Here is a 23,836-nt window from a genome sequence, read left to right as displayed (position 1 = left end):
TTTTTTTTAAAAGATGATCCCAGGCCAGGGTTTTATCCAAGCCTGGAGGTGGTGGTTAATCGATTTTTTAAAAAAAGATTTATTTATTTATTTAAAAGGCTGAGTTACAGAGAGGCAGAGAGAGAGAGAGAAGTCTTCCATCCTCTTGTTCACTCCCTAGATGGCTGCAACAGCCAGAGTTACGCCAATCCAAAGCCAGGAGCCAGGAGCTTCCTCCAGGTTTCCCACGTGGGTGCAGAGGCCCACACACTTGGGCCATCTTCCCCTACTTTCTCAGACCATAGCAGGGAGCTGGATCGGAAGTGGAGCAGCCGGGACTTGAACCGGCGCCCACGTGGGATGCCGGTGCTCATATGCAGACAGAGGCTTTACCCGCTGCGCCACAGTGCCGGCCCTTTTATTGAAGTTATTCCCCAGAGTCTCTAGGTGGATGTATGTTTTCAATTTTCTGGTAGATGTATACTCAGAGGTGTGCTTTTTTAAAATGTTGTTTTCATTTTTCTTTGAAAGGCAGAGAGACAAAGACAAAGAAAGGTCTCCCATCTGCTGGGTCACTCCCCAATGCCTGCAGGGACCAAGTACTTGAGCCAGAGGGTGCACACAGCGGGGAGCTGGGCCAGAGAGCGTTCCGAGGAGCTGCCGGCTGTTCCCCCAGGCTCCCATCTCCCCTCGCCCTGGCGTCCCTGGGGTCGCCTCTGAGCCATCTCACGTGGCGTGGGTTCTGCTGCCTTAACCGGCAGCGATGTGGTCTTCTCATCTCACCCACTCCTCGTGCGTCCAAGCGCAGCTCTGCTTTGCCACAGTTGATGGAGATTTTCTAAGTGAACCGATCGGGCCCCGCGCAGTCCCATGCATCCCTCCCAGCCCCTCCCCTTCTCTTCTCCGCATCTCAGTCGCACGCCCGGGTTCCCTGCTGCACTGGCTTAGGTTGTGCGGCCTCACCACAGCTCCTCCCACATCAAACACAGCTCCTCCCACCTCACACACAGCTCCTCCCACCTCACACACAGCTCCTCCACCTCACACACAGCTCCTCCACCTCACACACAGCTCCTCCCACCTCACACACAGCTCCTCCACCTCACACACAGCTCCTCCACCTCACACACAGCTCCTCCCACCTCACACACAGCTCCTCCACCTCACACACAGCTCCTCCATCTCACACACAGCTCCTCCACCTCACACACAGCTCCTCCACCTCACACACGGCTCCTCCCACCTCACACACGGCTCCTCCCACCTCACACACGGCTCCTCCCACCTCACACACAGCTCCTCCACCTCACACACAGCTCCTCCACCTCACACACAGCTCCTCCCACCTCACACACAGCTCCTCCACCTCACACACAGCTCCTCCACCTCACACAGCTCCTCCACCTCACACACGGCTCCTCCCACCTCACACGCAGCTCCTCCACCTCACACACAGCTCCTCTCACCTCACACACAGCTCCTCCACCTCACACACGGCTCCTCCACCTCACACACGGCTCCTCCCACCTCACACACGGCTCCTCCCACCTCACACACAGCTCCTCCACCTCACACACAGCTCCTCCACCTCACACACAGCTCCTCCACATCACACACAGCTCCTCCACCTCACACACAGCTCCTCCCACCTCATACACAGCTCCTCCACCTCACACACAGCTCCTCCCACCTCACACACAGCTCCTCCCACCTCACACACGGCTCCTCCCACCTCACACACGGCTCCTCCACCTCACACACAGCTCCTCCCACCTCACACACAGCTCCTCCCACCTCACACACGGCTCCTCCACCTCACACACGGCTCCTCCCACCTCACACACGACTCCTCCACCTCACACACAGCTCCTCCACCTCACACACAGCTCCTCCACCTCACACACGGCTCCTCCCACTTCACACACAGCTCCTCCACCTCACACACAGCTCCTCCACCTCACACACAGCTCCTCCACCTCACACACGGCTCCTCCCACCTCACACACGGCTCCTCCCACCTCACACACGGCTCCTCCCACCTCACACACAGCTCCTCCACCTCACACACAGCTCCTCCACCTCACACACAGCTCCTCCCACCTCACACACAGCTCCTCCACCTCACACAGCTCCTCCACCTCACACACGGCTCCTCCCACCTCACACACGGCTCCTCCACCTCACACACGGCTCCTCCCACCTCACACACGGCTCCTCCACCTCACACACGGCTCCTCCACCTCACACACAGCTCCTCCCACCTCACACACAGCTCCTCCACCTCACACACAGCTCCTCCACCTCACACACAGCTCCTCCCACCTCACACACAGCTCCTCCCACCTCACACACAGCTCCTCCACCTCACACACAGCTCCTCCCACCTCACACACAGCTCCTCCACCTCACACACAGCTCCTCCACCTCACACACAGCTCCTCCATCTCACACACAGCTCCTCCACCTCACACACAGCTCCTCCCACCTCACACACGGCTCCTCCCACCTCACACACGGCTCCTCCCACCTCACACACGGCTCCTCCACCTCACACACGGCTCCTCCACCTCACACACAGCTCCTCCCACCTCACACACAGCTCCTCCACCTCACACACAGCTCCTCCACCTCACACAGCTCCTCCACCTCACACACGGCTCCTCCCACCTCACACACAGCTCCTCCACCTCACACACAGCTCCTCCACCTCACACACAGCTCCTCCCACCTCATACACAGCTCCTCCACCTCACACACAGCTCCTCCACCTCACACACAGCTCCTCCCACCTCACACACAGCTCCTCCCACCTCACACACGGCTCCTCCCACCTCACACACAGCTCCTCCACCTCACACACAGCTCCTCCCACCTCACACACAGCTCCTCCCACCTCACACACGGCTCCTCCACCTCACACACGGCTCCTCCACCTCACACACGGCTCCTCCCACCTCACACACAGCTCCTCCACCTCACACACAGCTCCTCCACCTCACACACAGCTCCTCCACCTCACACACGGCTCCTCCCACTTCACACACAGCTCCTCCACCTCACACACAGCTCCTCCACCTCACACACAGCTCCTCCATCTCACACACAGCTCCTCCACCTCACACACAGCTCCTCCACCTCACACACAGCTCCTCCCACCTCACACACAGCTCCTCCACCTCACACACAGCTCCTCCACCTCACACACAGCTCCTCCACCTCACACAGCTCCTCCACCTCACACACGGCTCCTCCCACCTCACACACAGCTCCTCCACCTCACACACAGCTCCTCCCACCTCACACACAGCTCCTCCACCTCACACACAGCTCCTCCACCTCACACACAGCTCCTCCACCTCACACAGCTCCTCCACCTCACACACGGCTCCTCCCACCTCACACACAGCTCCTCCACCTCACACACAGCTCCTCCCACCTCACACACAGCTCCTCCACCTCACACACAGCTCCTCCCACCTCACACACAGCTCCTCCACCTCACACACAGCTCCTCCCACCTCATACACAGCTCCTCCACCTCACACACAGCTCCTCCACCTCACACACAGCTCCTCCCACCTCACACACAGCTCCTCCCACCTCACACACGGCTCCTCCCACCTCACACACAGCTCCTCCACCTCACACACAGCTCCTCCCACCTCACACACGGCTCCTCCCACCTCACACACGGCTCCTCCACCTCACACACGGCTCCTCCACCTCACACACAGCTCCTCCCACCTCACACACAGCTCCTCCACCTCACACACAGCTCCTCCACCTCACACACGGCTCCTCCCACTTCACACACGGCTCCTCCCACCTCACACACGGCTCCTCCACCTCACACACAGCTCCTCCATCTCACACACAGCTCCTCCACCTCACACACAGCTCCTCCACCTCACACACAGCTCCTCCCACCTCACACACGGCTCCTCCCACCTCACACACGGCTCCTCCACCTCACACACAGCTCCTCCACCTCACACACAGCTCCTCCACCTCACACACAGCTCCTCCCACCTCACACACAGCTCCTCCACCTCACACAGCTCCTCCACCTCACACACGGCTCCTCCCACCTCACACACAGCTCCTCCACTTCACACACAGCTCCTCCACTTCACACACAGCTCCTCCCACCTCACACACAGCTCCTCCCACCTCACACACAGCTCCTCCACCTCACACACGGCTCCTCCCACCTCACACACGGCTCCTCCCACCTCACACACGGCTCCTCCACCTCACACACAGCTCCTCCACCTCACACACAGCTCCTCCCACCTCATACACAGCTCCTCCACCTCACACACAGCTCCTCCCACCTCACACACAGCTCCTCCCACCTCACACACAGCTCCTCCCACCTCACACACGGCTCCTCCCACCTCACACACAGCTCCTCCACCTCACACACAGCTCCTCCCACCTCACACACAGCTCCTCCCACCTCACACACGGCTCCTCCACCTCACACACGGCTCCTCCACCTCACACACAGCTCCTCCCACCTCACACACAGCTCCTCCACCTCACACACAGCTCCTCCACCTCACACACGGCTCCTCCCACCTCACACACAGCTCCTCCACCTCACACACAGCTCCTCCACCTCACACACAGCTCCTCCCACCTCATACACAGCTCCTCCACCTCACACACAGCTCCTCCACCTCACACACAGGTCTTCCCAGGTGACACAGGGCTCGGTTTCTCAGCTTTGCTTTTTTTTATTTGAAGATTTATTTATTTATTAGAAAGGTAGAGTTACAGAGAGAGAGAGGTGCTCCATCTGCTGGTGCACTCCCCAGATGGCTGCAATGGCAAGAGCTGGGCAGATCCAAAGCCAGGAGCCAGGAGCTTCTTCCGGGTCTTCCACGTGGGTGCAGGGGCCCCAGGACCTTGGCCATCTTCCACTGCTTTCCCAGGCCACAGCAGAGAGCTGGATGGGAAGTGGAGCAGCCAGGTCTCAAATTGGTGCCCATATGAGATGCTGGCGCTGCAAGCAGTGGCTTTACCCACTACACCACAGCGCCACACACACACACACACCCCGGCCCCCAGGACCTTTGGAAGCTGCCTTGTGGTTCCCAGGCTGAGAGAAGGAGGTGGCCCCTGAGCACATTCTTTGCAAAGTTCCTGGAAATTGCATGCTACAAAACAACCTCTTTGTTTCCAAGATTGGTTTTGGCTCTGAAATGAAGCTGCAGGAACTTTTTTTTTTTTTAAGATTTATTTATTTGAAAGTCAGAGTTACACGGAAAGAAAGAGAGGCAGAGAGAGAGAGAGAGAGAGAGAGAGAGAGAGAGGTCTTCCATCCGCTGTCTTGCTCCGCAAATGGCCGCAACAGCCAGAGCTGTGCCGATCCGAAGCCAGGAGCCAGGAGCTTCTTCCAAGTCTCCCACACAGACTCCAACCAGCACCCATAAGGGATGCTGGTAGTGCAGGCGGCAGCTTAACCCGCTATGCCACAGCATCAGCCCCCCCCCCCCTTTTTAAAGAAGAGTGACATAGAGAGAGGGAGAGCCAAAGACAGAGAGAGGTCTTCCATCCGCTGGTTCACTCCCCAAATGGCCGCAATGGCCAGGGCTGGGCCCAAGCACTCGGGCCATCTTCCACTGCTCTCCCAGGCTCATTAGCAGGGAGCTGGACCGGAAGTGGAGCAGCCGGGACTCGAACCAGCACTCTGATACGTGATGCCGGCGTCACAGTGGCCACTTAGCCCGCTGCAGCTGCCGGTTTTCAGAGTCAGCAGCCAGGACGCTGCGCCGGCGTCCTCACTCTCACTTCCGCTTGAAGAACTCCAGAATTTGTCACTTGGCTGAGAGGCCAGGGACCAGGGAAAGGCAGAGAGCGTTCCCATCGCTGGCGCTCCCCAGGCCCCCACAACGGCTCAAGGGCTCAGGCTGGGAGCCAGGACTCCATCCAGGCCTCGCGCGTGGCTGGCAGGCACCCCACAGGAGCCAGCAGGGTGCGTGCCAGCCGGAAACCCAGAGACGGGACGTCCTACCCACTCAGCCAGAGGCCAGCCCCCGCGCTTCCATTTTTGTTGACTGTAGGAGGCTCTGTCAAGGAGCCCGTGGGGAGGAGCTGAGCTGTGAGTTCATTTGGGTGTGGGGGAGTAGACTTGGGATGCCGCCCTCCCCTCTGGGAATGCCTGGTTCAGGTCCCGGTTCCTCCACGCGTCCAATCGGGCCCCTGCCCCTGTGCCTTGGGGCCCCGCCCCCCATATGGGAGAGAGGGGTGCGGTTCTAGGCCCCTGCCTTGTGGCCTGGCCCAACCCCAGCCCGGCTATGTGGGCATCTGGGGAGTGAACCAGAGATGGAGGATCTCTCTCTCACTCGCTCGCGCTCACTCTCTGTCCATCACTCTGCCGTTCAAATTTGTACCTACATTCAAAAAAAAATAAGTTTGTTTTGGTGCAAAATGCTATCAAGCCCACGCATCATGTTTTCGAAAGACACTTTCTCCAGGAACTTATGGATGGTCCCTTGCGTTGGTCTTCCAGGGGCAACTTGTGGACAGTCCCTCCCATTGGTCTCACTGGGTGGGCACCACCATCCTGGGGGCTTCACACAGGGGAGTCTGTTCCCTCCTGGGTCGGGAGGCTCCGAGGACCCAGGCGCCGGTGCTCACCACAGTCCTTGGCTTTCCAAGGCACCTCTCTGCCTCCGCCATCCCACAGCACCCTCTGTGTGCACGGTGCACCTATAACCTCCTCCACTTTCCTTCCTAGAAGCCGTGTGGCAGGAGGGTTAAGCCGGCTGCTCTGCTTCCAATCCAGCACCCTGCTAATGCTCCTGGGAAAACACAGCAGGGTGGCCCAAGTGCTTGGGGCCCTGCACCCATGTGGGAGACCTGGAAGAAGCTCCTAGCTTCTGCCTGGAGCAGCCCTGGCTGTTGTGGCCATTTGAGGCGTGAACCAGCAGATACAAGATCTCTGTCTCTCTCCCTTTCAAATAAATAATCTTTTTTTTTTTTTAAAGGACACCAGGTAAACTCCATCCTTTTTTTTAACATGCTGTTTCCTCTTCTTTTTTTTTCTTTGTTTTAAAGATTTATTTTATTTGTTTGAAAGACAGAGTTACAGAGAGAAGGAGAGGCAGAGGCAGAGAGAGAGAGAGAGAGAGAGAGAGAGAGGTCTTCCATCTGCTGGTTCACTCCCCAGATGGCTGCAATGGCTGGAGCTGTGTCGATCCAAAGCCAGGAGCCAGGAGCTTCTTCCCGGTCTCCCACGTGGGTGCAGGGGCCCAAGGACTTGGGCCATCTTCTACTGCTTTCCCAGGCCATAGCAGAGAGCTGGATCAGAAGAGAACAGCCAGGGCCGGTGCCGTGGCTCAACAGGCTAATCCTCCGCCTTGCGGCGCCGGCACACCGGGTTCTAGTCCCGGTCGGGGCACCGATCCTGTCCCAGTTGCCCCTCTTCCAGGCCAGCTCTCTGCTGTGGCCAGGGAGTGCAGTGGAGGATGGCCCAAGTGTTTGGGCTCTGCACCCCATGGGAGACCAGGATAAGCACCTGGCTCCTGCCATCGGAACAGCGCGGTGCGCCGGCCGCAGTGCGCTACCGCGGCGGCCATTAGAGGGTGAACCAACGGCAAAGGAAGACCTTTCTCTCTGTCTCTCTCTCTCTCTCACTGTCCACTCTGCCTGTCAAAAAAAAAAAAAAAAAAAAAAAGAAGAGAACAGCCAGGACTAGAATTGGTGCCCACATGGGATGCTGGCACTGCAGGCCAGGGCGTTAACCCACTGTGCCACAGCGCCGGCCCCTGAACTCCATCCTAATCCAGTATGGTCTCAACCTGAAAACATCTGCAAAGATCCTATTTCTTTTCCTTTTTTTTTTTTTTTAAGATTTATTTACTCAAAAGGCAGCATTACAGAGAGAGTGGGAGAGAGAGAGATCGATTTTCCATCCGCTGGTTCACTCCCAATGGCCACAACATCCAGGGCTGGGCCAGGCTGAAACCAGGAGCCAGGAGCTTCATCCAGGTCTCCCACGCAGGTGCAGGGGCCCAAGCACTTGAGGCATCTCCCATTGCTTTCCCAGGCGCGTTAGCAGGGAGCTGGGTGGGAAGTGGGACAGCCGGGACTCGAACCAGCGCCCATATGGGGTGCCACGCTCACCCGCAAGGCTGCAGGCACCACCCTGCACGCCGCTCTTGCACGTCTTCCAACCCGGGGAGCACAAGCATTAGCGCACTGTGAGATCGGCGAACGCGCCTCCTGCTTTCCCGGGGTTCTAGTCCCGGTCGGGGCACCGATCCTGTCCCGGTTGCCCCTCTTCCAGGCCAGCTCTCTGCTGTGGCCAGGGAGTGCAGTGGAGGATGGCCCAAGTGCTTGGGTCCTGCACCCCATGGGAGACCAGGAGAAGCACCTGGCTCCTGCCATCGGAACAGCGCGGTGCGCCGGCCGCAGCGCGCCACCCGCGGCGGCCATTGGAGGGTGAACCAACGGCAAAAGGAAGACCTTTCTCTCTGTCTCTCTCTCACTGTCCACTCTGCCTGTCAAAAAAAAAAAAAAAGAACGCACGCAGGCAGCAGGAGAGGGCGAGGCCGGCCCACACCTGTCTCCCCGGGAGCCACGGGAGCCTCAGCCGCAGCTCCTGCCCGTCCACTCCGGCCAGGTCGGGGGCGCTGCCCCCTGCCCCCTGAGCCCAGGGAGGGCAGGAGGCCGAGGAGCCGGCGAGCAGACCCCAGCACCCTCCCGGCAAGGCTCTGGCGCCTGCTGGATCCAGGCTTCCACGGGTGACTCCGGAGCTGGGCGCAGGAGGGCTCTGCCCACAAGCCCCCTCCTCTCCCAGGCCAGATGGTTCTGGAGAATCCGGGGAGCCAATGTTCATCTAGTCTGACTCACCGGGCCACCAGAGGCCACCTCACTGGCTTCCGCCCATTCGAAATTCTGCGGGTGCCTGCGCACGAGGATTTACGACCAGGCCGGGGCCGGGGCGGGGCCGGGGGCGGGGCCCACGTCAGGGGCGGGGCCGGGGCGCCCCACAGCGCCCCCGCGTGGCTGCCCAGCGCGCGGCCCCGACGGCGCCGAAGCCACAGTTCTGCAGATCGGGTGTCCGGGTGACCAGCGCCAGCGGCCGAGCCCCAGCCCTCGCCGGCCGCTGGTGAAGCTCAGCTCTCTGGCCTTTCAGCCCAGACCGCGACCTCCACCAAGGAGCGCGGCGTCCCAGTCCCCCTCGCTGCTCCCACCTGCCAGCCCCGGCCACCCAGGAGTCCCCCCCCCCACCGCCCCTCCTGTTGCTCTCTCCGGGGCGCGAGACTTCCAAGTCGCTCCTGTAGGGCACCCGGCACCCAGATCCCCCCGCCCCGCCCCTGGCGGAGCCTCAGGTGCCCGCAGTTCCCTCCCCGGCCTTCCGGGGCCCGCCCCCACCTGCGCCCAGCCGCACCCATCCGTCCGGGCGCTCCCGAGGGACCATGGCCGCGGCGGCGGCCCAGCGCAGCGGGCAGTCGGGGGAGCCGCGCGCGCTCGGCCGGGCGGTGAGGCTGCTGCAGCGCCTGGGAGAGCAATGCGAGGACCCCCGGCTGAGCCTGAGCCCGCCCTCGCTACGGGACCTGCTGCCCCGCACGGCGCAGTTACTGCGAGAGGTGGCCAAAGCCCGGCGGGCAGCCGGCGGAGGCGGCCCCGCCGGAGACTTCCTCGTCGTCTACCTGGCCAACCTGGAGGCCAAGGGCAGGCAGGTGGCGGCCCTGCTGCCGCCCCGGGGTCGGAAGGGAGCCAACGACGTGCTCTTCCGGGAGGGTTCCAGACTCAGGTGAGCAGGTGCCCGAGCGCCAGCGGGCCGGGGGCGTGCCCTCCTCCCTCAGACTCGGGAGTCCAGGGCCCCAGCCCCTCCTCCCTCAGACCCGGGGGTCCAGGCCCCCAACCCTCCTCCCTCAGACCCGGGAGTCCTGGCCCCGCCCCTCCCCCCTCAGACCAGGGATCCAAGTCCCCAGGCCCTCCTCCCTCAGACCCAGGAGTGCAGGCCCAGTTCCTCCTCCGTCAGACCTAGGGGCCTATCTCCCAGCCCTCCTCGCTCGCTCAGGGAACCTGAAAACTGGACCACACAGTTTTTCCTTCTTGGGCCTCCGATGCCCTCAGCCACCACCACGCCGTCTCCCTTTTCTGGGTCACCCCGCAGCCGGGCTGCCAGCACCCAGTCTCCCCGGAGCTTCCCCCCGCGGAGGGCCGTGTGGGCTCTGTGGACAGGTGCAGGCAGGGCGCAGCCAGGAGCCTGGGCGAGCGCTCAGCCCGTGCAGCCCACGCCCCTGCTTTGTGAAGGAGGGCGTGTTCAGGGGCTCCCTTTTGCAAAAACAGATTGATATTTCTAAAGGTTTATTTATTTGAGAGGCAGAGTTACAGAGAACACAGGGGCAGGCACAGAGAGAGAGAGAGGGAGGGAGGTCTTCTATCCGCTGGTTCACTCCCCAGATGGCCACAATGACCGGAGCTACGCCGATGCGAAGCCAGGAGCCAGGAGCTTCCTCCAGGTCTCCCACGCGGGTGCAGGGGCCCAAGCACTTGGGCCATCCTCCACTGCTTTCCCAGGCCACAGCAGAGAGCTGGATTGGAAGAGCAGCAGCTGGGACTTGAACCAGCACCCATATGGGATGCCAGCACCGCAGGCGGCGGCTTCACCCGCTACGCCACAGCCACAGCCCTGGCCCCATGGGGGTCCCGTTGTTTCACCCTGAAATGAATGCATGGGCTTCCCAATCTGCCTGCCAACGGCTTTTCCTGCCATCACGAGGCTCAGATTGTGTGGCGCTCCGAAAAGGCCATGAAAACGGGGAATCAATAGAGAAGCTTCTTTTGGTGTAAAAAAAAAGGGGGGGGGGTTGGCGCCGTGGCTCCCTAGGCTAATCCTCCGCCTGCGGCGCCGGCACCCTGGGTTCTAGTCCCCGTTGCTCCTCTTCCAGTCCAGCTCTCTGCTGTGGCCCAGGAAGGCAGTGGAGGATGGCCCAAGTGCTTGGGCCCCTGCACCTGCATGGGAGACCAGGAGGAGGCACCTGGCTCCTGGCTTCGGATCGGCATAGTTCCAGCCATAGCAGCCATTTGGGGGGTGAACCAACGGAAGGAAGACCTTTCTCTCTGTCTCTCCTTCTCACTGTCTAACTCTATCTGTCAAATATCTGCCCGGTTGGGTTCGAGGGTCAGATACCTGGAGGCGGACTCTCGCCTGCATGGCGTCTGATGACTGAACGTCACACGCCGGGCGGGGTGAGAGCAGAGCTCCCGCAGGGCTTGTCCCCCACAACCCAGCGCCCGGCCCTACTCACTGTGGCAGGCAAGCTTCCAGAAGTTTCCCGGGAGGGGGCCATCACTGCACGGAGAACCACGGCACCACTGCAGAAGCTTCTAGATGCTCAGAAGCACAAGGGCTCAGGGAGTGTTAGAGTGCTTGGCCTCGCGGAGTTCTAGAAGCTACTTGGAGATTCCAGATCATTACACCCCCTTGAAACCTGGTGCAAGTCGCCTACCTAGCATCTAATTCTCTAGTTAGAGTACAAAAAAATTTAGTAATTGAGTTGAGCTGTAATAACTTTTTTAAAGATTTATTTGAAAGGCAGAGTTACAGGAGAGAGAGAGAGAGAGAGAGAGAGAGATCTTTATCCATTGGTTCACTCCCCAAATGGCCACAACAGCCAGGGCTGGGCCAGGTTGAAGCCAGGAGCCATGAGCTTCTTCCGGGTCTCCCACATGGGTGCAGGGGCCCAAGGACTTGGGCCATCTCCAGCTGCTTTCCCAGGTGTATTAGCAGGGAGCTGGACCAGAAGTGGAGCAGCCGGGACTCAAACCGGCGCCCCTATGGGATGCCAGTGTCGAAGGTGGCGGCTTAACTCGGGGCACCACGAATGCCATGGCTGACATCTTTAGCTCACTGTATCCAAAATACTACCCTGGCTTGTGATCAGCATAAACGATGATAAATGAGATAGCTCATGTTTCTTAAAAAATTTCTTTTTGCTAAGTTTGGAAATCCGCTGTGTATTTCCCATCTGAAGTGCATCTGTGCTGGGCCGAGCATCAACCATCAAATCAGACAGCACTGCACTGAAGGCTGGGACTCGGGTGCTCAGCTACTTCTGGGGACCCCACGGCCCCGGCCGAGGGGCCAAGCATAGATGAGAATGGCAGGAGAGTGCGCACGCGCAGTGCCCGCTCCGCGCCCTCTGTGCTCATGGGCTACCTCCGCTCAGCCTGCATGTGAGCCACAAGGCAGCTTTCAAAGTTCAGCCGATGCTGTGGTTCAGCGGGTAAAGCCACCGCCTGCAGTGCCAGCATCCCATATGGGCACCGGTTCGAGTCCCGGCTGCTCCTCTTCCGATCCAGCAGTAGAAGATGGCCCAAGTGCTTGGGCCCCTGCACCTGCATGGGAGACCTGGATGGCTTTGGATCAGCTCAGCTCCAGCCGGTACAGCCATCTGGGGAGTGACCAGTGGATGGAAGACCTCTCTCTCTGCCTCTCCCTCTCTGTGCAATTCTGACTTTCAAATAAATAAATAAATCTTTAAAAAAAAAAAAAGTTCCTGAAGCTTCATTTCAGAGCCAAAACCAATCTTGGAATCCAGAGAGGTTATTTTGGGATATGCAGTTTCCAGGAACTTCGCAAAGAACAGGCATAGATTTCAAAATTGTCTTCCCCAAAACAAACTTACACTTAAAAAATGTTTACTTATTCATTTGAAGGGCAGAGAGAGGGAGAGGGAGAGAGAGAGAGAGATCGACCACTGGTTCATTCCCCAGAAGCCCTCAACAACCAGGAGCCAGGCCAAGGCCAACAGCCAGGGGCTCCAGCTGGGTGTCCCATGTGGACCCAAGGACCCGAGCCATCACCTGCCGCCTCCCAGGTGCTTCAGCCGGGAGCTGGACCGGAAGCAGGCACTCTCACGTGGGACGTGGCCGCCGCAAGCAGCGGCCCAACGCCTGTGCCACCATGCCCACCTCCAAGTCACCTTTTTAAAAGACTTATTTATTTGAGAGCCCGAGGGTTCCCATCTGCTACTTCACTCCGCGAATGCCCAGAGCGGCCAGAGCTGGGCCACAGCCAAGCCAGAGGCCTGGCACTCCATCCGGGTCTCCCACGCTGAGCGGCAGGAACCCGGTTCCCTGAGCCGTCACCAATGCCTCCAGGTCCTCAGTGGCAGCAAGCTGGAGCCGGGAATCCAAGCCGTGCCCCGCCCCAGAGACCCTCAAGTGAACCCCATTTCCCAGATGAGCAAGCCGAGGCTCAGAGGGAGACAAACAGGAACCCGGCCAGAGCCACTGCGCTAAGCGCCGGAGCGACCCCTCACTGCCCCCTGCAGGAAAGGAGGCAGGGGTCCCACCGCTCCCGCAGCCCCGGCCCCGGCCCCGGGGTCCTGGAGGCGGGAGCTGCGGACAGCCGGGTCCTCCACCCGCAGGCGGCAGCTGGCCAAACTGGCCCTCATCTTCAGCCACATGCACGCCGAGCTGCACGCGCTGTTCCCTGGGGGCGAGTACCGCGGCCACGAGTACCAGCTCGCCAAGGCCCCGGCCCAGGCCCTGTGGAGGGCGCACTGCGGAGCCCGGTGAGCGCGCGCCCGGGGACGGCCCCTGCCCTGGACCCCACCCACGCCGGGCTCCCAGGGGGCTCAGCCCGTCTCCCCCTCCCCCGCCGCGCAGGTGCGTGCTGCCCTGGGCCGAGTTCGAGTCGCTGCTGGGCACCTGCCACCCCGTGGACCCCGGCCCCACCGCGCTGGCCCTGCGCTCCACCGTCGACCTCACCTGCAGCGGCCACGTGTCCATCTTCGAGTTTGACATCTTCACCAGGCTCTTCCAGGTCGGGAGAGAGGCCGAGGGTGGGGCCGGGCTCCCGGGTCTGAGGGGGAGGGGCTGGGGCGGGGTCCTGGTCTGGGGGGGAGGGGCCTGGGCGGGGTCCTGGTCTGAGGGGGAGGGGCTGGGGCCGGGTCCTGGTCTGAGGGAGGAGGGGCTGGGGCGGGGTCCTGGTCTGAGGGGGAGGGGCTGGGGCCGGGTCCTGACCCGAGGGGGGCGGGGCTGGAGGGGCCTGGATCTTGGTCTGAGGGAGGGGCTGGGGCGGGGTCCTGGTCTGGGGGAGGAGGGGCTGGGGGCTGCTCCCCGTCCCTGCCTGACCCCCGCCCCACACCGCCCCGCCCCTCCCCAGCCGTGGCCGACCTTGCTCAAGAACTGGCAGCTGCTGGCCGTCAACCACCCGGGCTACATGGCCTTCCTCACATACGACGAGGTGCAGAGGCGCCTGCAGGCCTGCAGGGACAAGCCTGGCAGGTAAAATTCCTGGCCTCCGCCCGGGGGCCAGGGCCGCCCTGGGGCTGCTGCAATCCAAGTGGTCATCAGGGAGTAAGAGCCGGGCTCCAGGCCTCTGCCTCCTGGGCAGCCGCTAAGCCGATGACGCCTGGTCTGGTGGGGGGGGGGCGCTGAAGAACAGAGCCCAGGCTGCACCCCTTGTGAAATAATTTGATGACCCCCCCCACCTTCTGGGGTAAGAGACAGGGACCCCGAGCACTGAGCCCTTGAATTATTTCAAGCCAGGAGTTCCCCCACCACCACCAAGCGCTAAGAACTGAGGCGCTGAGCCGCCTGGAACAGCAAGGGGTTAGGGGAACAGCAGGTCCGGGCCCTGAGTGTGCGGGCCGAGGTGCGGGAGCCACCCTCTCCCAGCTCCTCCAGCCGCGCACGCCCCGCAGCCTTAGCAGCCTCCGTGGGAGTGGGGAGCCTCACGCTGGCCCTCCCAGAAGTCCCGGAGCCGGCTGCCCTCGCCCTGCCCAGCGAGCTTGCAAGGCCCTGGAATCAGCCCTGTGTGTCCAAACCCCAGCGCAGGAGAGCGGCTCTCCAGTGCAAACGGGGGTGGGGGGTGGGGGTGGGGGGTGGTGTCGCGAGTGACCCGGGGAGAAATGGCAGGCGCTTCCAGAGTGGCAGGCGGACGGCAGTGGCCCGTGCCCTCACCGCGTCCCGCCCGCGGCTCCCTGCAGCTACATCTTCCGGCCGAGCTGCACGCGCCTGGGGCAGTGGGCCATCGGCTACGTGAGCTCCGACGGCAGCGTCGTGCAGACCATCCCCCCCAACAAGCCGCTGTTCCGGGTGCTGCTCAAAGGACAGAAGGAAGGCCTGTGAGTGCCGCCGGAGCCCAGCCAGGCGCAAACCCACGGGGCGCCGGACACCGCCAGGCTGCAACGCCGCGGCCTCCCAGCAGGGGGCAGGCGAGGGTCTTGAAGAACGGGTGCGCCCAGTTCCCACAAAGTCGGGGGAGCTGGCGGTGCCACGCCCCCTCCCAGCCCCCTGGACTTCAATCCTTAGAATTAGGCTCCAAAGCTTTTGCCTCTACGTATCATATCCTGTTCTAGAATCTACTGTAGGGCAGAAAGAGAAGAGGGGAACCAGCCAGCCCGGGCTTTTTGACCTGCAACCGGTCTGCCCGGGGCCCCTTGCTCAGAAGCTGCCTTGGGTGGTGGGAGCTGCAGCAGGTTAGCTTCCAGAGTCTCACTTTTTAAGTAAAAAAAAATGTATTTTTTTGAAAGGCAAAGTTATAGGAGCAGGCACTGTAGCATAGCAAGTAAAACCTCTGTCTAGGACGCCAGCATTCCATATGGGCACCAGTTCAAGTCCCAGATGCTCCTTTTCTGATCCAGCTCCCTGCTGTGGCCTGGGAAAGCAGTAGAAGATGGCCAAGTCCTTGGGCTCTGCACCCACGTGAGAGACCTGAAGAAGCTCCTGGCTCCTGGCTTTGGGTGTGCATAGCTCCAGCCACTGTGGCCAACTGGGAAGTGAACCAGCAGATGGAAGACCTCTCTCTCTCTCTCTCTCTGTCTCTCTGTCTCTCTCTCTGTAACTCTCACTTTCAAATACATAAACAAATCTTTAGAAAAAGAAAGAAAAGAAAGGCGACATTACAGAGAGAAGGAGAGACAGAAAGAGATCTTCCATCCGCTGGTTCCCTCCCCCAAATGACCACAATAGTCAGGGGCAGGGCCAGGCCAGAGCCAGGGGCCTGGAACTCAGTGCAGGTCTCCCATGCGGGTGGCAGGGGCCCAAGCTCTTGGGTCATCTTGCACTGCTCTCCCAAGTCGCATCAGCAGGGAGTGGGATCGGAAGTGGAGCAGCCAGGACTTGAACCCTTGGCCATTTGGGATGACGGCATCACAAGCAAGGACCTCACCCCGTGTGCCACTGTGCCAGACCCATGCGTGGCTCGTTTGAAGTTCGCAGCCGGTCGCTGCGCAATCACTTTACGTCTGCTTTTGTGGAAGGACGCAGTAGCACGTGTGCAGGCTCAGCCACGCTGCCCTCCGGCCAGCGGCCAGCGGCATTGCCCACGGGCCTGCATGCGACGCATGCACGTGTCTCCGGAGCCCTGCACACGCACACTCAGGAACGGCTTCAGCACCACGGCTGAGGGCTCTTCTCCCCCACCCCCGACTTAACTCATTGGAGAGGCAGAGAGAGGTGGGGGGAGGGGAGACAGGGGAAGATCTGCCGTCCACTGCGTCACAGTGGGGGCTGGGCCGGGGTGGGGGGCCTCCCAGCAGAGTGACCATAGCCGGTTCCCCACTGCGGGGGCAGAGACGGGGTCAGGGAGGAGGCGAGCCCACAAACATGCTGCACACTCCCAGCCCGACAGCTGAGAAGGCAGGCGCCCAGAGGCACAGCTCCACACGCCGACAAGCTGGGGGGGAGTTCCAGGCCAGGCAGGCTTGCCCACAGGAGTTCCGGGTCGGACTTGGGTGCAGAGAAAACTCCAGAGTTAATTTTTTTAAAAGATTTATTTTGAAAGGCAGAGAGAGATCTTCCACCCAATGGTTCACTCCCCAGGTGGCCGCAATGGCCGGAGCTGTGCCAATCCGAAGCCAGGAGCCACGAGCTTCCTCTGGGTCTCCCATGTGGGTGCAGGGGCCCAAGGCTTTGGGCCATCATTTACTGCTTTCCCAGGCCACAGCAGAGAGCTGGATGGAAAGTGGAGCAGCCAGGAGTAGAACTGGTGCCCATATGGGATGCCGGCACTGCAGGCAGAGGCGTTACCCGCTATGCCACAGCGCCGGCCCCCACTCTTTTGAGTAAAATAAAATAAAGAATTTTGAAAGGACAGAAAGATAAGAAAAGTTGCAATTCCCGGAGGGCTCAGCCTGAGACTCTTGGCCCATTTCCTGGTTCTTTGTCACTCTGACCCTCACCTCGGGAGCCCGAGCCACCAGGTGCCAGGGTCAGTGTGCCCAGCTTGGCGGCAGAGGACAAATCCCCCCAGGCCAGCCACGAGCACAGTGATCTCTTCCCTCCCTCAGCTACCTCTACCCAGACGGGAGAAACCACAACCCTGACCTGAGCGAGCTGTGCCAGACGGAGCCCCACCAGCGCATCCACGTGTCCCAGGTGAGACCCCGCCCACTGGCTTGTGACCCCTCCCACAGCCCCGCCCCCTGCAGGTTGCCCTGGCGGCTGTGTGACCCTGGGTAAATGACTTGGTCTGTCTGAGTCCCCATTCACCCACACCTCTTCTCCTGCCTCCTGCCAGCCGCGTGGGGATTAAAGCAGGAAACGCAGCTGATGCACTTGGGTGTGGCCAGTGCTGGCTAGCCGTCTCCCCATGGGGGAGAGAGAAGCAGCAAATAATGTCTGTAGTAGAAGTCTCCCCTGTGCACTGTTTGGGATATCCTTACACTTTCTCATTTCGAATCTGGAATCCAGACGTTGTTTGCTGAATCTGGCCATGCTGAGCGTAGACAACCCCAGACAGCAAGTCTCCCAGAATGGAATCGGAGGCAGGCGGGCACATTGGCCTGGACTGTGGGAGAGGGCTCGGGGCTGGGACTCACTTCCAGGGTGCTGACACCCCCTGCCCCCCTGCAGGAGCAGCTGCAGCTGTACTGGGCCATGGACTCCACCTTCGAACTCTGCAAGATCTGTGCAGAGAGGAACAAGGACGTGCGGATCGAGCCGTGCGGGCACCTGCTATGTAGCCACTGCCTGGGCGCCTGGCAGGTGCACCGGCCCCGCCCCCCCGCCCCAGCTCCACCCTCCACCTTAGAGCCCTGGGAGGGTCTCCCATTGATCAGAGGGGATGACTGAGGCACAGAGATGGAGGAGGAGGAGCCTGGCTGCATCCCTGCCACTCCCCTTCCCACCCTTGCTGAGTGACAGGAGCCAGGGCCACGCCCCTCTGGGCCTTCAAAGCCCCCTGGGGCTGTGTCCGGGTCCTCCCAGGAGCTGCTGTCCTGGCTCCAAGGAGCTGCCGCCCTGCCCCCTTCCCACCAGCATTTCTCACCATCTCGCTGTCACCATGACGCCCCCTCCTCCCTGTGCCCCCTACCCCCGACCCATCACTCTGGGGCCCGAGGACCATGGGACCCCGGGGCAGATGTGGAACTCTCCCTGGTGCCCACACAGCACTCGGACAGCCGCACCTGCCCCTTCTGCCGCTGTGAGATCCAGGGCCGAGAAGCCATCAGCATCTACCAGCCCTCAGGGGAGCCGGCCGCCCAGGGGGCCCAGGGGGACAGCAGCAGCCCGGAAGACAGCGAGCCGGAGCCAGAGCCGGAGCCAGAGCTGGAGGTGGTGAGCAGGGCTGGCCGTAGCTGGGTCTGAGGGAGGAGGGGCTGGGGCCTGGACCCCTGGGTCTGAGGGAGGAGGGCTGGGGGCCTGGACCCTGGGTCTGAGGGAGGAGGGGCTAGGGGCCTGGACTCTGGGTCTGAGGGAGGAAGGGCTGGGGGCCTGGATCCCTGGGTCTGAGGGAGGAGGGGCTGGGGGCCTGGACCCTGGGTCTGAGGGAGGAGGGGCTGGGGCCTGGACCCCTGGGTCTGAGGGAGGAGGGCTGGGGGCCTGGACCCTGGGTCTGAGGGAGGAGGGGCTAGGGGCCTGGACTCTGGGTCTGAGGGAAGAAGGGCTGGGCCTGGACTCCTGGGTCTGAGGGAGGAGGGCTGGGGGCCTGGACCCTGGGTCTGAGGGAGGAGGGGCTGGGGGCCTGGACCCCTGGGTCTGAGGGAGGAGGGCTGGGGGCCTGGACCCTGGGTCTGAGGGAGGAGGGGCTGGGGGCCTGGACCCCTGGGTCTGAGGGAGGAGGGCTGGGGGCCTAGATCCTGGGTCTGAGGGAGGAGGGGCGAGGCCTGGACCCCTGGGTCTGAGGGAGGAGGGGCTGGGCCTGGGTCTGAGGGAGGAGGGGCTAAGCAGGATTCTGGGGTCCATGGGCCTGGACATTTGCTTCCTGGAGGGCAGGGGTGCCGGTCTCCATCTCAGCCTCACCCTCCGTGGCATCTGGAGCCCAGAGCGGTGCCTGCAGCTGGGACCCCAGCAGGTGCACCTGCAGCGAGAAGAGGGAGCAGCTCACACCCCCACCCCGTCCTGTCTCCTGCAGGTGGCCCCCTCCGCCCCGCCACTCCCTCCTCGGCTGGGCCCATCCCCCAGGAGACCCACAAGTGAAGGCGGGCTGACCGTGGTGAGTCGGATGCCAATCTGAGGCGGGCAGCTCGGGTGTCACTCGGCTGCAGGTCCCCAGCCTGGCTGGGTGCTCAGGGGTGCAGGGCCGGGCATGGTGCTCTCTGCCGCCCGCCAGCCCTGTGCCCTTGCTGCTTTCCTTTCCTGCATCCCGGGCACACCCAGCCCCAGGGCCTTTGCACCAGCTCCTCCTGTGCCTGGGTCTCATTTCTCCAGCCTCGCTTTCCCATCCCTCCTTGGGGGAGGCCTTCCCTGACCACCCCCGGCCCTCCAGCCTCTCTGCCTTGCACGTTTTCCTCGTCTGTGTCACCACTGGCCGAGCTGTTTTGTCACCATCCCCGAGGCGAGCCCCTCTGTGGCTCAAGCCGTGGTCTCCATTCAGAGGCCGGAACAGGGCCTGATACGTGCACCCAACAGCCACTCAGTCATCCGGTGTGGGATGGGCACGCTGGGCGTGTCTTCCCGCCAGCCCTGTTCCAGAGAGGTGGCCGCACCTGCCCAAAGCCACACAGCCTGGAAAAGAAGCAGCCGGCGTGGGGGTCTTCTGGGCCCCCAGCCCTGCGCTCTTTTCTTAAGACCTGGCCTTCTGCACCTCCCCCGCCCCCGCTGCTGTGCCCCAGGGTCCCCAGCCCTGGCCAGTGGCTCTCAAGCTGAGTGCCCAGCGGCCTGGATCGATACTGGGCCTCCCGAGCAGCTCAGGAAGTCCGGGAACATTATTCAAGCGCAAGCGAGCCAGGGACCGGCAGGAAGGGGGTGGGGCGGGGAGACCGGCTCGGGAAGCTAAAAACAGATCCGGCCCAGGGAGCCAAAAGCAAATGGAAACATTAGGAGGCACTCAGCGGGCTCCCTGGGGACGGGAGGGCACAGCAGCACGCAGGCTGGCGACCGCACCTGGGCTCGGGCTGTGCCCCGCGCCGGGCTGCCCGGCTCAGAGGCTGGCCGCCTCCGCCTGATTCTTCACATATGCCAGGGAAGAGACAGCCCCGGGCAGGGGAAGAACAGCTCCCGTGCGTGTGCGTGTGTGTGTGTGCGTGTGCGCGTGTGTGTGTGCCTGCCTCCCGGTGGGGGCTGGGACCGGGCACGCCCAGTTAGTTGTCCTGCCAGCCTGTTGGGATCCCATTACAGGGAAGGGGACCTCCTCGGAGGGCGGGCCGAGGGGATGCAGTCAGGACTGGAACCCAGGGCCCACCGGCCACACCCTCTGTGGGCCACGACTTCCCTCCCTGCCCCAGGGGCCTGGCTGAGGGCTCCGGGTCTCTGTAGCCATCCCGGTCTGGGCTCCTCCGCCTGGGCACTGCTGACCCTTCCCACTCCCCAGCAGCATGGGACCCCCTGCTGTTCGGCCTGCCCACCACCCAGTGTGGACTTCCCTCCAGCTGTCTCTTGGGCCTCCCCAGCCACCCCCTAAGGCACCCTCCACAGCCTCTCCAGTCACCCCCCAGTCTCCCCATGGTCACGGAAGGAGGTGGAACACTCCAGAACGTTCTGGAACATTCCCTGGCTCAGCAGGTCCCTCAGCTCCACACACAGCCACGGAGATTATTTCCTGTCCTGTGCTTGCCGTCTCCTCAGCGCCTAGGACTGTGCCCGGCACCCAGATTCTCAGAAAATGTCTGTGGGATGGACAGATGGACAGACGGACGGTCGGACAGACAAAACCTCTTCCTACTCACTGCCGAGATGTGCGAGGGAAAGAATAGGGTGGCCTGGGGTATGGGCCTCGCCACCTCTGCACCTGCCAGGTGGCGCCCCAGGTGTGCGGGGGCGCAGCTCACCTGAGACGCTGCTCAATGCCCTCTCCTCAGGCACCCCCGGCCCTCCCCAGACTGCGGCCCCCGCTCCCCTTGCCAAGGACGACGACTTTGGCCTCAGCCCCGTGGGAAGTCCCCGCCTGCCCCCAGGCTGGGGAAGGGGCCACAGGGTGAGCGGAGAGGCCTTTGGGTGGCCTGGGGTCCTGGATCTAAGGGGCAGAGAGGAAACCCTGGGTCCTGGGAAGTCACAGCCCCCCCATCTGTCCACTGCAGAAACTGTTAATGGGGAGTTCAGCCTGCAGCTGCCCCGTGGGGCCCGGGATCACTGCCCCGCCTGGAGGCCAGGTAAGGCCACTGCCCGTGTCCCCTGCTTCCCGCCCAGGGCCCTGCTCCGTCCCGCTCAACCCCGAGGGGACGCCACCTAACCCCCCTCTTTTCTCACCACAGGGCACCCAGCGTGCTTCACAGGGAATCCCAGGGGACGAGAGGGGTTTGTGAAGCAGAAATAAACCACCCAGGCTGGCCAGAGGCCCTGTGTGCAGGGAGAGGGCAGCGGCCACCAGGGGGCAGCTTAGCTTTGGGAAAGGGCAGCCTGGGGACCCCCCCCATCCCCACCCTATTGACGTCAGTGGGCCCCAGCCCCTCTACCCTCACACCTGTCCATGGACTGTAGAGGCCCCTGGCCTCCGCCCTCGGACCTTCATATGCAGTCTGGGCCCCCCAGCCTCCTCCCTTAGCCCCAAGAATCCTGCTCTCGGGATTTTGGGGTCCAGAATCCCCAGCTCTCAGAGAATCAGGCACCTTGCCCCCCACCCACCCACCACCACCACTGCCCAGTCCCAGGTCCACAGCCAGAAAGACACCACGTTTTCTTGGGAAGGGCCTAGGACCTGCCCTCCTCCCTCCTCCCTCCTCGCTCTCTCTGTGGGCCTCCCAGAGCAGGCTGCCTTCAGCCCAAATCCAGCTGAGGACATCGCCCCGCCCTCATCATCCATCCTGGGGGATCCCTCCCCACCCCCCGCCTCCCCTCCCCAGGCCCTAGGCTGAGTGATGCTGGGTTGACCACGGCCTGGAGGAGGCTCCTGATCCAGCCGGGGGAGGTCAGAGAGGGCTTCCAGGAGGAGGGGGTGGCTGAGCTGAGATGTAAGAGATGCAGGACAAAGTGTCCACTGGACAGAGCCTGAAAGCCCCTGGCTCCCGGAAGCCGCCTGCCGGGCAGAGAGGGCGTTTGCTGAGAGGGTTTCGGGTCACGCCAGAGAGTCCCAGGAGTGGTCAGAACAAGGACTGCTCTGGCCCGGCACTGCGCGGCCACAGAACCGGTCTGATGAGGTCACGCCGGAGCCCGGGTGACCAGTCATCTGGCTGCCCCAGAAGCACCTCGGAGCCGCTCTGCTCCCAGCCCCGCCGCAGCCCTCGTGCACGCTGCAGGGAGCAGGGGCTCTGCGGGGTGCTTCTGGCTCAGAATGCGATGCCCTGGCAGCTGGGGACCCACAGGCCTCCCTGCGGGGTCTCCACGCCCTGGCCAACTCGGGCTTCCCCACAGCATGACCGCCTGAAGGTGGTCAGACAGCAGATGGTGCGCAGGGGCGGCCGCAGGCTTGGTGGTGAGAACAGCCGGTCCCTCGCATCGGCAGGAACTGTGCCCGTGCCAGGTTCAACCAACCTGAGACTTAGAAAGAGAGTGCTTGGCTGATCCTCCACCCGCGGCGCCGGCACCCCGGGTTCTAGTCCCGGTCAGGGCGCCGGAGTCTGTCCCGGTTGCCCCTCTTCCAGGCCAGCTCTCTGCTGTGGCCCGGGAGTGCAGTGGAGGATGGCCCAAGTCCTTGGGCCCTGCACCCCATGGGAGACCAGGAGAAGCACCTGGCCCCTGACTTCGGATCAGCGCAGTGCGCTGGCCGTAGCGGCCATTGGAGGGTGAACCAACGGCAAAAAGGAAGACCCTTCTCTCTGTCTCTCACTGTCCACTCTGCCTGTCAATAAAAAAAAAAAAAAAAAGTGCTTCATTGCATCTGGTTAGGCCAGGCATTTGGCACAGGGGTTAAGACGCTGCCTGGGAAACCCAGGATCTCAAACTGTCACATTGGAGCCGGATTCATGTCCGAGCTCCACTTCCAGTTCCAGCCCCTGCTAAGGTGCACCCCGGGAGGGCAGCAGGTGATGGCGCCAGTGCCTGGGCGCCCTGCCACCCACCTGGGAGACCCAGATGGAGTTCCCCCGGCTCCTGGCTCTGGCCTGGCCCAGCCCCAGCTGTAATGGGCCTTTTGGAAAAATAAATTATTCTTTTCGGAATTGCATGTCGGGCAGGTTCAGACGCCCGTGTCGCATACTGGAGCACCCGGATTCCATGCCCGGCCCCAGCTACTCACCTGAGCTTCCCACTAAGACAGACCCTGGCCAGCAGCAGCGGCGATGGCTCAAGCCATTGGCTTCCTGCTGCCCGGGCGCTGGAGCTGGGTTGAGATCCCAGCTCCCTACCCAGCCCAGGCATCTGGGGCTTGCACCAACAGATGAGCAGTCTCTCTCTCTCCCTCTCTCTGGCCCTGTCTGTCAACTAAATAAATGGAACGGTTTTGATAACTGCACCTGTACTGAACATGTATTTTTTTTTTTTTGTCATTATGCCATAAACAATACAGCCACTCACAGAGCACTGACTACGTAATGGGTATTATGGGTCTACTCGAGAGGTAATT

At 62.1% G+C, this 23,836-nt stretch overlaps 1 protein-coding gene across 1 annotated transcript; it reads left to right on the top strand.

The window, feature by feature from the left end:
• The first annotated feature begins 9,410 nt into the window (after positions 1-9,410).
• Positions 9,411-21,317, top strand: CBLC (Cbl proto-oncogene C). Its single transcript, XM_062175951.1, has 10 exons — positions 9,411-9,748; positions 13,377-13,523; positions 13,618-13,774; positions 14,117-14,238; positions 14,943-15,080; positions 17,247-17,334; positions 17,812-17,943; positions 18,349-18,516; positions 19,313-19,393; positions 21,198-21,317. The coding sequence occupies exons 1-10, from the start codon at positions 9,411-9,413 to the stop codon at positions 21,315-21,317; spliced, it is 1,491 nt and encodes a 496-aa protein (XP_062031935.1).
• The last annotated feature ends 2,519 nt before the right edge of the window (positions 21,318-23,836 follow it).

This window comes from Lepus europaeus, chromosome 19 (assembly GCF_033115175.1).
Source record: "Lepus europaeus isolate LE1 chromosome 19, mLepTim1.pri, whole genome shotgun sequence".
NCBI lineage: Eukaryota > Metazoa > Chordata > Mammalia > Lagomorpha > Leporidae > Lepus > Lepus europaeus.
This window is presented reverse-complemented; position numbering and strand designations above follow the sequence as displayed.

Bases quoted from the DNA above. Each gene is read 5' to 3' on its own strand.
- CBLC (XM_062175951.1), top strand. From the start codon at position 9,411: ATGGCCGCGGCGGCGGCCCAGCGCAGCGGGCAGTCGGGGGAGCCGCGC. The intron at 15,081-17,246 runs GTGAGTGCCGCC...TCCCTCCCTCAG, and splicing joins AAAGGACAGAAGGAAGGCCT to CTACCTCTACCCAGACGGGA. The intron at 19,394-21,197 runs GTGAGTCGGATG...CCCTCTCCTCAG, and splicing joins GTGAAGGCGGGCTGACCGTG to GCACCCCCGGCCCTCCCCAG.